The following is a 14,003-nucleotide window of genomic DNA, read 5'->3' on the forward strand; positions in this document are numbered from 1 at the left end:
GCGTGTGAGATTTTGGCAATTTGCAAAAAGACATTGAGATGTGCACACAAACTAACTGAAGCTGTGCACACAGCGATAACTACCGGTGCACTGTCCTTTACCATATTGGTAGCAACCCGCTACTGCTTTTAGTATCTTGTAGTATCTTCAAAAAGTCTTAGTTAAACTGTTTAATAAAGTACTACCAAACTACTGTACATTTTCTGTAGGCCTCCCCCCACCATTACTTATCTCTGCTGTTTTTTTAGTTAGAGAACTTTTTTGCTTATTAATAATAGTTGATAATATTGATAACAATTAAATAATATTCTTTATTGATGATTTGCACTGAATTACCCCCACCGTTGCTACTCTTAACTGGCAGAACCTTCTTCTCTTCAGGCTCGTATTGAAGAGCTGGAGGAAGAGATTGAGTCTGAAAGGGCCAACCGAGCAAAAGCAGAGAAGCAGAGGGCTGATTTGTCCCGCGAACTGGAGGAAATCAGCGAGAGGCTTGAAGAAGCCGGAGGGGCCACCTCTGCTCAGATTGAACTCAATAAAAAGCGGGAAGCAGAATTCCAGAAAATGAGGCGGGATCTGGAGGAATCTTCCTTGCAGCATGAAGCCACTGTGGCAGCTCTTCGCAAAAAGCATGCGGATAGCACAGCCGAGCTCGGGGAACAAATCGATAATCTTCAACGCGTCAAGCAAAAGTTGGAGAAGGAGAAGAGTGAGTTTAAAATGGAAATTGATGACCTGGCCAGTAACCTAGAGTCCATTTCCAAGTCTAAGGTATTTGAAAATAAAATCAACTAGTAATCCCAGAATGTAGATTCTTGGTTATATAGAGCTATGTAAACATAAAGACATATATGTATAAGAAATCTTCCTAATTCTGTGTATTACAGGCAAATCTAGAGAAAATGTGTCGCACATTAGAGGACCAGCTTAGTGAATTAAAGGCCAAATCTGAGGAAAACCAGAGATCAGTCAATGATCTAACCACGCAAAAAGCTCGTCTACAGGCTGAATCAGGTAAGGAGAACATTGAAAATGGGCCAACATGCAAAAAAAAAAAAGGCTATTCCAAACTTTTTTCCTGCTCATTAATTGATAGTAAGGGGTGGGGGAGGCATGAAATCTACATATTCAGTGATAGACCTCAACCTAGTTTATTTTTACACCAAGGCCTGAAACTGTAGAGCCACTAATCCATGGAGATGCACTAGGTGCATTAAAAAATATGTTATTGTCCTAAGTGAAATGCAGCACTAGGAAAATCTGTGGCTATAGGCTTTCCAAGGTCTTGGAAGAGGCCAGTGGCAAACAACTTTTTACAAACTCTTCATGGAGACCCATTGATGTCTCCGTAAAATCAAAAGAAGTTGGAGTTGACCCAAAGGAGATTTTAATTGGTATTGCTTCCAGGATCAATAGTTATATTAAATATATATTCTTCTTGCTTAAAGAATTAAATTATTTAAAAATCTTGGTTCAAAGGCGAATTGTCACGACAACTTGAGGAGAAAGAGAGCATAATATCACAGCTTTCCAGAAGCAAGCAAGCATTTACTCAGCAAATAGAAGAGCTGAAGAGGCAGCTAGAGGAAGAGACCAAGGTATTTATCCATAAACAGCAAATGGCGGGCAATATTTTTATAGGTTTTTAAACATAATGGCACCGTCATTTTCAATGCTTGTGTCATGTTTGGCAACAAGCACGCTATCTTATTTATCTATCTATCTATCTATCTATCTATCTATCTATCTATCTATCTATCTATCTATCCATCCATCCATCCATCTATCTATTTATCTATTCATTCATTCATTCATTTATCTATCTATCTATCTATCTATCTATCTATCCATCTATTTATCTATTTATCTATTTATCTATTCATTCATTTATTTATTTATTTATTCATTTATTTATTTATTTATTTATTTATTGGATTTATATGCCGCCCCTCTCCGAAGACTCGGGGCGGCTAATAGCAATCATAAACATTGTACAATAATAATCCAATACTAAAAGCGAATTAAAAACCCTTAATATAAAAAACCAAACATACATACAGACATACCATGCATAAAATTGTAAAGGCCTAGGGGGGAAAGGAATCTTAATTCCCCGATGCCTGGTGGCAGAGGTGGGTTTTAAGTAGCTTACGAAAGGCCAGGAGGGTGGGGGCAATTCTAATCTCTGGGGGGAGTTGGTTCCAGAGGGCCGGGGCCGCCACAGGGAAGGCTCTTCCCCTGGGTCCCGCCAAGCGGCATTGTTTAGTTGACGGTACCCGGAGAAGACCCACTCTGTGGGACCTAACTGGTGGCTGGGATTCGTGCTGCAGAAGGCGGTCCCTGAGGTAATCTTCCAATGTACAATTTTATTATGATGTGTTATTGATTAGATGATAATTTAACAGAATTGATTGACCCTTTAGTGAGCAGAGATTTTGTCATGTATCATAATTGAATGAAACATGTGACATGTTTACAATTCTGAGGCTCGGCTTCTCACATGCTTATCATCCTAAAATCTCATAGAAATTAGAGGATATTACTTTTTATTAGATATACATAGGATTTACTGGCCATGCATTTCAATTCTGAACTTCCCATTAACCTGTCAAGTATGAATTCAGTACTTGAGAACATTAAGGACCTTTTTTATTTAATCTGCCCAATTATTCAAGTTGATGACTCAGGCTCATCATGATAATACTTTGCATTTCTTATAGATATCTTCCACCATAGGGAACCCATATTTTCAAGAAAGAAAGCTATTTTTCTTGTAAACTAGAAGAAATTCCAAATTCTTGGAATACATTTTTAGACATTCATGGAAAAAGCTTGAGCAGTATGGATATTCTCTTCATTCTCATGACAATATGAAACTAAGTTCTTTGCACAGAATATATAAAAATAAGCACAAATGTTTGTGCATGGTGGTTGTAGCATGACTACGAGTGAATACTGTACATGTTATAATCCGAATTCAGAAATTTCATAGTGTACTGCTGATTCTTAGGCAAAGAATGCATTGGCACATGCTTTACAATCTGCTCGGCATGACTGTGACTTGCTCCGAGAACAATATGAAGAAGAACAAGAAGCCAAGAGTGAGCTCCAGCGTGCCTTGTCCAAAGCCAATGGAGAAGTTGCTCAGTGGAGAACCAAGTATGAAACAGATGCCATTCAACGCACAGAAGAGCTAGAAGAGGCGAAGTAAGTGAAGAGTGAGAAAAAGCGTCAAACTAGTATAGTTTTTACATACTAGCTTTCCAGCATTTTTGCACTCAAAGGATCCATTTGTGTGAACATTCCAACAAAAATGGGTAGTTCTTACTATAATCAAAGACATTTATAATCTTCCATATAAATGCTTGTACAGTGGTACCTCAAGATACGAACCCCTCGTCTTACGAACAACTCGTGATACGAACCCGGGGTTCAGAAAAATTTTGCCTCTTCTTACGAACTTTTTTCGAGTTACGAACCGGTGTTCGGAGACTGCTGGGAAGCCGCGCGGCTGTTTTAAAAGGTGACAGCCGGGCGGCGGGGCTTCCCAGAAGCCTCCCGAACGCCAGTTCGTAACTCGAACAAAGTTCGTAAGAAGAGGCAAAATTTTTCTGAACCCCGGGTTCGGTTCGGGAGGTTGCTGGGAAGCCCCCCAGGCCAGCTGCGACCTTTTAAAACAGCCGCGCTGCTTCCCAGCTGTCTCCCAAAGCCAAACGTGGAAGTTCGGCTTTGGCGTTCGGCTTCAGGAGACAGCTGGGAAGCAGCGCGGCTGTTTTAAAAGGTCGCAGCTGGCCTGGGGGGCTTGCCAGCACCCCCCGAACCCCAAACCCAGGTTCGGGGGGGTGCTGGGAAGCCCCCCAGGCCGGCTGTCACCTTTTAAAATAGCCGCGCGGCTTCCCAGCAGTCGCCGAAAGCTGTTTTTTTGCGGGGGTTTTTTTGGTTGCACGGATTAATTGACTTTACATTGTTTCCTATGGGAAACAATGTTTCGTCTTACGAACCTTTCGTCTTACGAACCTCCTCCTTGCACCAATTAAGTTCGTATCATGAGGTATTACTGCATAAGAGAATATTTTAAGCAACTCTAAAAAAAAGAAGAAGAAAAAGGTTGCTGGTGTGTTGTCCACAGTCTGTATTTTTGTTGTTATTGTTTCTTAATGAATTTGAAAGAGTGGGGTTTTTTTCTGAGAACTATATGGATGTCTTAGAAACAGATTATCCTAAAACGAATGCATTGGATTATATTCAGTTCTATGTTAGGCTAGGGTTTCTTTCGCTCATTAAAAAAATAAGCTGCAATGCCTGGTTGACACCAGACTTATACTGATCTACAACAGATGGTTTACAAACTGTGGCTTATTTCCAAGTAAAATAAGATACAAATGATACAATGCAAATGATATGAAACAGCTTACTGCAGTGCTTCTCAAATAGTGGGGTGGACCCCTCTGGCGGGGCACAGAATGATACCAGGGGTGGCGCGTGTGACCTCAGGGAATATGTATGGGGTCTCTCAATTGATTCCCCTAATCAAAACCAGACTCCACTGAGTTCTGTGAGACTTACTCCCAGGTAAATGGATAGTGTAGCCTTTCCCAGCCAATACTTTAGTAACATTAAAATTCCATTGGGGCCCAGATCAGAGAGTTGGGGGGGGGCGCAAAATATTTACTTCTTCCTGGGGGAGAGTAACAGAAAATAATTGAGAAGCACTGGATTTATTTAGCCTCTATTTAGCTAAACACAAAATTCTTCAAGCTTACAGTTATGCATTAAGTAATACTCTACTGGACAAAGCTGATTCTCAGAGAATCTAAATACCTGATGGAATATTATTGCTTCAATCTGACTTCTTTAAGGAAAAAACTTGCTCAGCGACTTCAAGAAGCTGAAGAGCAAGTTGAAGCTGTGAACTCCAAATGTGCTTCCTTGGAGAAAACAAAGCAGAGACTGCTCTGTGAAGTGGAAGACCTAATGGTGGATGTTGAAAGAGCAAACGCACAAGCAGCTGCTCTAGACAAAAAACAAAGAAATTTTGACAAGGTACAGTTTGAAGTATTACAGTTTTTAAAAGTCTATTGCCACCAGAGGTATGATTAGATTTGAGGGATGGAGGCATGCCATGCAAATAAAGAATGTGGATTGTGTAAACCTCGATTTAGAATTTATATTATACAGTAATGTAAACTTAGTTGGTATCCTTCTAAGATCTTCTTTCTGTGTTCTAACCTGTACATAAGCAAGTTAGGTTATTATTTAATTGTCAGTGATTTGTGCTAGTTTCACCTGAACCTTCTTAGCTTAATTGAGATACCGATGGCTGGTATGTTAAGATTGTTCTATGGGAAACACAAGTCATGTCTTGATTTGTTGAGGGTTGAAAAGTCTTACCTGCCCCCTGTAAGATCAGTGGGGTTAAGAAAATGATGAGTTTGTAGAAAAGCTACAGAAATATTGGACTGATTTAGCAAAGTGGGGGGAAAAGCAGGCACTACAGTAAATGACTCAAACATATTGGATATTAAGATTTTGGCAGAATGGAAGACCAAGTATGAGGAGAGCCAGTCAGAACTGGAAAGTTCCTTAAAGGAAGCTCGCTCCTTGAGTACTGAACTTTTCAAAATGAAAAATGCCTATGAAGAAACATTAGATCAACTGGAGACAATGAAGAGAGAAAACAAGAATTTACAGCGTACGTACCACACCTTAATGTTTGTTCTATTGTCACAGGCAGATTGCTCTTCTTTTATTCTTTTGATCAACTATTGGTATGCTTTAATATTTTGTAGAAGAAATTGCTGATCTCACAGAACAAATTGCTCAAAATGGCAAGTTTATCCATGAACTTGAGAAAGCCAAGAAACAGGTGGAGACTGAGAAATCTGAGATGCAGATGGCTTTGGAGGAAGCAGAGGTAAGAAGTCAATTTTTTTAATTTTTTTTGTTAATTACACTTTTATAAGTGTCTTTTTGAGTGAGCACTGAAAATGCTAATTCATAGCAGTTAATTAATTCTGTGTTTTATCCCCATTCGTTTACAAAAACATCCATTTTGATGCTAACTCATTTTAAAATGTTTCTCTAAAAAGAGTCATAATTGATTTAAGTTTCTCAAACCCAACATTCATATGCATTTATTTTTTCCCAATAGGCAGCTCTTGAACATGAGGAGGCCAAAATTCTTCGCATTCAGCTTGAGTTGACCCAGGTTAAATCTGAGATTGATAGGAAGATTGCAGAGAAAGAGGAAGAAATTGATCAGATGAAGAGGAATCACCAAAGAACAGTGGAAACCATGCAAAGTGCCTTGGATGCAGAGGTCCGGAGTAGGAATGAGGCCATAAGGATTAAGAAGAAGATGGAAGGGGATTTGAATGAAATGGAAATTCAACTGAGCCATGCAAATCGCATTGCAGCTGAGACACAGAAACATCTGAGGAATGTTCAAGGACAGCTCAAAGTACTTTCCATCAATTAATGTTTTATATGAATAATAAATATGATTGGCCCAAGGATCACTCCTGTTAAATAATATTCTTCTTTGAAATTAGGACACACAGCTACATTTGGATGATGCCCTCCGAGGCCAAGAAGATCTGAAAGAGCAGTTGGCCATGGTTGAACGCAGAGCTAATCTGATGCAGGCTGAGATTGAGGAACTCCGGGCAGCTCTGGAACAGACAGAGAGAGGAAGGAAGATTGCTGAACAAGAACTTCTTGATGCTACTGAGCGGGTGCAGCTTTTGCATACACAGGTATGGATGGTGCCATAATTGCAGTATAGGAATTGTCTTGCAAAATCCTGTCTATCATGGAGTGTCCAACATTGGCCAACATAATAGCGTGATGAATATAGCTATTCTTTTGTTTATTGTAACTTCTCACAAGAATACTGATTTTAAATTTAGAAGGAATACCTCTAATAATTACTATGAACTTTTGCAAAAATATTCAGATCCATTTTTACTTTCTCTTCTTTAGAACACTAGTCTCATTAACACAAAGAAGAAGTTGGAAGTTGATATTTCTCAGCTGCAAGGTGAAGTGGAAGACGCCATCAAAGAGGCCAGAAATGCAGAAGACAAGGCAAAGAAGGCCATCACAGATGTAAGCCCTAGATTATATACTTCCTACCTATCGCATTTTAACCACATCCAATATCAGATAGCCATGCTTTGCAAAGCTTATTGTTGAAAAAAATGAGACTTTTGCAGATTAGTTTAGGCATTCATTATTAATGTAAGTAATCTTGTACAGTGATCTAGTGGGAAGTACAAATTGTGTTGCTCACTTTGTTTGGTTGGTTGTTTATAGGATTTATAGGCCACTCCAATGGATTTATAAGTCCCCAAATCCATAGCTTGGGTAAAACCAGAAAAGACAAATAGACAAGTTAGTATTAACAATTACATAAACCAATAAAAACTGAAAACCATAACATAGCTCTATATCAGCCAGAAATCTAAACATTCAAAGTCAAGGCTAATCCCCCTAAATTCAGCGAGAAGAGGAATAATTTATCAAGCTGGTTATGGGATGCTCATCCCTAATTCCCAAGATGACTTCCTCTTTTTTATTTTACATGCACTGAGTTTGACTACTTGTTGGTCTGAATCTATTGCTTATGTTTCAAGGCGGCCATGATGGCAGAGGAGCTGAAGAAAGAACAAGACACAAGTGCTCACCTGGAAAGAATGAAGAAGAACCTGGATCAGACAGTGAAGGATCTCCAGCTTCGTCTGGATGAGGCAGAACAACTCGCCCTGAAAGGGGGAAAGAAACAGATTCAGAAGATGGAGGCCAGGGTAAACATTGGGGTTCAGAGCTGTGGCAGACATCAGCTATCTTCAGAGATTCTGCTATTAGACGTTCAAATTGTTTAATTTCAACTCTAGATCCGAGAGCTAGAGTCTGAACTTGAGGGAGAGCAGAAGAGAGCTACGGAAGCCATCAAAGGTATCCGTAAATATGAGCGGCGAGTCAAAGAACTGACTTTCCAGGTAAGAGGAAAAGGAAGATGTTAGTTCACAGCAATTCTTTCCTTTGAATACGCTAAGATTTTATCACATTTTTAGGGTGAGGAGGACAGGAAGAATGTGATCAGACTACAAGATTTAGTGGATAAACTTCAGTTGAAAGTGAAATCCTACAAGAGACAAGCAGAGGAGGCTGTAAGTTATTTTAGACTTTTTTGGCACTTAAAAACACCAAGATCATACATTGCCTTTTCAATCAGACTAATATGGTTTTGTACATGCTTGTGTTTGTGTAATTCTTGTCTGGCTACAGGATGAACAGGCCAACGTTCACCTCTCCAAATTCAGAAAAACACAACATGAGCTGGAAGAGGCTGAGGAAAGAGCTGATATTGCTGAGTCTCAGGTCAATAAGCTCCGAGCAAAATCTAGGGAAATTTCCACCTCAAAGGTAAATATCTCTTTTGTTCAGGACTCAATCATTTTTTTCCTCCTACACAAAGGATGAAGTGGCATTGCAGCAAGGAATGAGAGGAATCCGAGTTCTCCTTAGGAAGATCCAGGGCTGTTTTCACTAGAAATTTATATGCTACTAAAATTCTTGATATTTAACAGGGTGAAATGGTGCATCACTTTTTGAAGCAAGATAATTCAAATGGGTTAATTTATAGAATGTGTCCAGAATCTAGTTACCCATGACAACTGAGGAAATGAAATTTGGAAAATTTGTAGTTGCTTTTACTGTTACTGTCCAATGCTGGGCTGATGCTGCGGCCACATGATTTTCATTTTCAATATTCTGAAACAATTTCTCAAATAATTTTGCAATTCATTTGTAAATCCTGCACCCAACTAGAGACACTTTCCTACTTGCTGAAAAGGGAAGGAAGAGAGGAAGAGATGGAGAGAGGACAAAGAGGAAGGCACCCTGTCCACTATATCAACCCATGCTGACCACTATGTGCTCCCTGTTGTTTGCCAGCCCCGGGGTGAAATTCAATTTTTTCCCCTAGCAGTTCAGTAGGTGTGGCTTGATAGACATGGCAGAGGAAGGATACTGAAAAATCCCCATTCCAATCCCACTCCTGGGAGAAGGATATTGCAAAATCTCTATTCCCACCCCACTCTGGGGCCAGCCAGAAGTGGTATTTGCTGGTTCTCCAAACTACTTAAAATTTCTGATACCAGTTCTCCAGAATCGTCAGAACCTGCTGGATTTCACTCCTGGCCACTCCAATAGATAGATAGATGGTGTTGTGGTTCAGTCTGGGACCCCTCCGGGAATGGCTGACCTGAACTGTTTTTTCAGTTGGTGTTGAGGTCTGGGAAAACCCAGACAGAACAGATAGATAGATAGATAGATAGATAGATAGATAGATAGATAGATAGATAGATAGATAGTTCCTTTTTTTGTCTAATTTACAGGCACTGAATTTTCTAATAAAAGGACAGGTAATAGAGTCAGGGTGTGATGATCATCCTGATTTCACTTCACTGAATTTAGCTTCACCTAGCTAAATTTGGTAGATGGATCTGGTAATAAATAAGATATTTTCCTCATTGGTCTGGTCCCGAGAAGTAACTTACAAAACAGTATTAAGTTGAAATAGTATGGATGGTATCCCAAGGGTGCTTTTTCAAGAGGCAACTGGACTTTCTGGTTTTTCTTTGAAGATGTTTCATTTCTCATCCAAGAAGCTTCTTCAGTTCTGACTGGATGGTGGAGAATGGAAGGATTTATACTCCTTGCTGGTCATTTGCATTTGCATTCTTTTAGAGATCTATGTCAAAATTGAACAGAGGAAAATTGAACCGTAGCCCTTCCTCAACAGAGGAGGAGGGCTACAGTATCATCTATCTCCAGTCTACAACACAGTCCTTTCAGCAGTCCCAAGAAGGTTCCATACCCATTTGCACTACTCATGGGACCCTGAGGACACAGATAAACCTCCAAGTGGCCTCAAGGAGTCTCTAATAGAATGCAAATGACCAGCTGTCTGCAAGGAGTATTAATCCTTCCATTCCCCACCCTCCAGTCAAAGCTGAAGAAGCTTCTTGGGATAAGAAGCAAAACATCTTCAAAGAAAAACAAAGAAAGTCCAGTTGCTTCTTGAAAAAGCACCTTCGGGACAACCATGACCTGGATGACTGAGAATCTCCATTGACCAATGGATGGTATAAAATGTCAAAAAATGTCTCTTGAGCATTCTTAGCAGATGCCTGGGCAGTTTTATACACTGTTATTGTTGTACTTCCCTCAAAGCTGTACCTGGCAGGCCATTAAATCTAGCCAAGAAAATCAGTGTCCTATATAGAAAAGAAATAGTGAGAATAGTCAGTTGGAGGAAAAAGGCCTTTCATACAAATCATCCTTAGAGAAATAGGGGAATAAATGTCACTCTTTCTCAAAGTTAGCAGAATTTAATTTAATTTCAGCTAATAATTTCCCTGTGCCTCAATAGTGCAGATCCAAGCAATCTCCAGGCATAAAACAACATTAGATACACCCTAGGAGACATGCAGCACTGCTTTTAAAGATTGAATTTGAGTTGCTTCAAGAGCAAGTAGATTTTTATAATATGCAAAGCCGTACTCCATAAAAGAAAAGGTTCAATACCTCAGCCTGAAGAAATTGACTCCAGCAGGGAGGTAATTATTGCCTCTGCGGTATGCAATCTGTATGATTGCATTGGTTCAGGCAGTCATGGTCTGTCTTGCTTCTTCCTTTGGGGTAGAAAATTGAACGATGATTCCAAGTTATTTGAAGTCCTTAGCTTGTTCAGTATAGGCATTGTTTAGCTTCCTGTGGTGAATGCTGCCACTACACCTTTTTTCAAACAAAACATTCTAATTCTGGCTATATGAGAATATTAAAGGCTTACCTGGGCAAGCAGTTTGAAATGTTCCCCTAATTTATTTTAGCTCTTTGCTTGATAGCTAGACTTGTAAAGCCACAATTATAACAACCGTTCACACAAATATACTCAGGGGAGAAGTAGTATGATAATGCCAATCTATTCAAAATACATGTTGTTCCACATTATCTCTCAGAATACATAAATTGCAAATGCCAAATCAAGGTTATGCATGTAAAACTCTAAATTTGGGCTGTATTGAATGATGTCTGCAGGATGTGAAGATAAGGTAACACCCCCACCCCCAAGGCAAAATACACAGATGTAAATCTCACTTCAGCCCATACGCTCACTTTGTACCCATGTATGGGTGAAAACCAAGTGAAATCCAGGAAGACAGAATGGAAGCCAGGCTGCCTGTATTGAATGTGTATCCTCTCTGCATGGGATAGTGATATTTTAATAATCATGGCTTACAGAAATAGATCAAGGTCAAACTGTACCGCTTTTAATTCTTCCATTTTTTCAGCTCACATACAAGAAGGCAAATTTAAGGGGCATGCATAAGTACATCAACGTGCTTCCCGTCCCCTGTCCTAATGTCTCTTTATGTCTTACTATCATCATGTATATGAATACTATTACATCTAATGTTCTTCTAATCTTTTATGCATGTATATTAATATGATTATTTCTTCATATTCCTACATTATATACTTGACAAAACAAATAAAATAAATAAATTAATTAATTAATTAATGAAGCAAAGCCAGCAATGGGTTGCTTTTGGTTTGGCCCTGTTCTGCAAACCAGTAGCAGCAGTGGTGGGAGGTTCCACCCACCCACCCACCCAGGGCGCTTCTGCACCTGCGCAGAAGCGATGTGTATGAGCGTGAATGCATGCACAAACCGGTAGCAACAGAACCCACTACTGAAGCAAAGCTATGAGTTTTGTTATATCTCTTTTTACTAAGATGAAAGGGCACTGAATATTGTTTCTTTATCTGAACTGTTGCCTACATCACTCTTGGGATAAGGGAGTGAAATTTCAGCATCCCCCCATTTAAAGACTTGGACGCACACAATTTTGCTTGTTTTCGTTGAGAAAACCTTGTATGTTTACTATTGTTTACAGAAAAATTGTAGCTGTGGGCATATGTTTCTTTCATACTTACACTATATAAGTATATAAAGTATACCTATACACATACCAACTTTGTTTTTTGTTTCTGGCAGGTTGTAATAGAAAGTGAAGAATGAATCCATTGCTGGACTGAAGATGGGAATGTATGCAAAATGCATATGTCTTCCTGATCTTTCTTGAAAATTGTAGAAATATTACCTTTAGCCAAACCAATAGAAAATAAATTGTGCTTTACTTAATAACTAAGTGACTTTTGTTTTCTTTCTGAATTTGGTGTAGCTTCCAATAACTAATGGTTGACAACTGCCTTTGCATAACGTATTAAGAGTTACACTCTAAATGTTCATGGGAACAATTTATTCTCACATATTGTACATGTATAATGTTGTCTCGACTCCCTTTTGTGTAATTGTTTTTCTTCCTTCAATATACCGTGTTTCCTGGAAAATAAGACCCTGTTTTTGAACCCTGAAATAAGCAGTAGGCCTTATTGCCAGGCATTCAAAAGCCCGATTGGGCTTATTATCAGGGGATGTTTTATTTTTGAGGAAACGGTATATGCACAGGTTGCCTAATTTTAATCCAGCAAAATACCACTCTCCCTCTCTTCCTCCTCATACTGCAGTTTATTTGTTTACCTGTAGATGGAGCTATTGTCACCAATGACATCGGTCTCAATGCTGACTTCAGCCTGAGGCTGTTGTGGGGGGAAAAGCCCAGTAAAGGCAAGAAATTTACACAAATGGATTAACAGCCCAGAAGGAAAGGAGGAGTGGGATGAACACAGATGCTGCACTTTTTGTTCAGAACAAATGAAAGAACTTTTCTTTCATTTCCCAAAGGGGGAAAAAAGAGCACAGCTTTGTTTATAAGGGAGGCCTAACCATGTCATAATAATCTCCTTTGCAATAACTAGGAAAAAATGAGTCAAAGCCCCCTCCCCTGCCTTTTTCTACCTCCTTTGGAATAAAGAAAAATGAAAGGAGGGAGGGAGGGAGGAGGAGTGGCCTTCCTGACTAGCACCAAGGTCCCCCCTCCCTTTTCTTTCTTCCCCTTCATTCACATTTTCTGAAGTTTCCCAAAGAGATCCAATATCACCATTGATGTATGTGTGACACTATCTCCCTCACAATTTGGCCACTATGAGAGACAAAGAAGGAAAAAAATGCCTTTTTCTTTCAGTTCCCCTTCTTCTATCACTCTGCCTAGATTGCTGATTTTAGCTTACACTTGTTACCAAACATACTGAATAGTCACTCCCTGAGTCTCCACTTGGGAGGATGAAATTTAATTTAATTTATTGAATTGAATTTATTAGATTTGTATGCCACCCCTTTCAGGGGGCTTTCCCAAATCCTGGGAAGGGTGGGAAAGGGACCAACAGGCCAACCAAAAGTTCGGAAAAACAGCCCAACGGGCCAACAGGAAGAGCAAAAAGAGCTGAAAAGAAGGGCGAAAATCAATTGGCCAGCACACACATGGACACTGGAGCTGACAGAGTGTATTCCTCATGTGCTCTCAAATATTTATTTATTTATTTTATTTATTTATTTTTTCCAATACATAATACACATTGAAGAGAAAGATATGTAATAATATAAGTAAAGAAAAGAATAGAAGAAAAGATATAAAAGTATAGGTGAATGTATTTGAAAGGAAGAAAAGATAAATGAGATAAGGAGAGACAATTGGACGGGACGGAGGGCACACTGGTACATTTATGCACGCCCCTTACTGACCTCTAAGGAACCTGGAGAGGTCAATCGTGGATAGTCTAAGGGAAAACTGTTTGGGGTTAGGAGTTTACACTACTGAAATATGGCTCTGCATTCTGTGGTTCGCCATCACTGCCATATATTGTTAGTTGGTGTTCAGGTTAGATTACTGTTCTTAGGAACTCATATTTTTAAGCCCAATGTTTCTGTCTCTCACTCCCACCCTGTAGGATGAATCCACACTCTTGTTGTTGTTAGTTGTGAAGTCATGTCCAACCCATCATGACCCCATGGACAACATTCCTCTAGGGTT

The 14,003-nt window shown here is 39.5% G+C and overlaps 1 protein-coding gene across 1 annotated transcript in view; it reads left to right on the forward strand.

Annotated features, from left to right (window-relative positions):
* LOC139161090 (myosin-3) overlaps positions 1–12,184 on the forward strand; it is a 48,463-nt gene extending 36,279 nt beyond the window's left edge. Inside the window, exons 27-41 of the mRNA XM_070739784.1 lie at positions 382–771; positions 888–1,014; positions 1,480–1,598; positions 3,011–3,207; positions 4,860–5,043; positions 5,527–5,692; positions 5,790–5,914; positions 6,152–6,460; positions 6,552–6,755; positions 6,982–7,107; positions 7,635–7,805; positions 7,896–8,000; positions 8,076–8,171; positions 8,290–8,427; positions 12,068–12,184. Of these exons, the coding sequence (XP_070595885.1) occupies positions 382–771; positions 888–1,014; positions 1,480–1,598; positions 3,011–3,207; positions 4,860–5,043; positions 5,527–5,692; positions 5,790–5,914; positions 6,152–6,460; positions 6,552–6,755; positions 6,982–7,107; positions 7,635–7,805; positions 7,896–8,000; positions 8,076–8,171; positions 8,290–8,427; positions 12,068–12,091 (2,481 nt within the window). The 3' untranslated portion in view covers positions 12,092–12,184. The remainder of the gene's footprint in view (positions 1–381; positions 772–887; positions 1,015–1,479; positions 1,599–3,010; positions 3,208–4,859; positions 5,044–5,526; positions 5,693–5,789; positions 5,915–6,151; positions 6,461–6,551; positions 6,756–6,981; positions 7,108–7,634; positions 7,806–7,895; positions 8,001–8,075; positions 8,172–8,289; positions 8,428–12,067) is intronic.
* Positions 12,185–14,003: the final 1,819 nt, after the last annotated feature.

The sequence above is a fragment of the Erythrolamprus reginae genome, chromosome 2 (genome assembly GCF_031021105.1).
Source record: "Erythrolamprus reginae isolate rEryReg1 chromosome 2, rEryReg1.hap1, whole genome shotgun sequence".
NCBI lineage: Eukaryota > Metazoa > Chordata > Lepidosauria > Squamata > Dipsadidae > Erythrolamprus > Erythrolamprus reginae.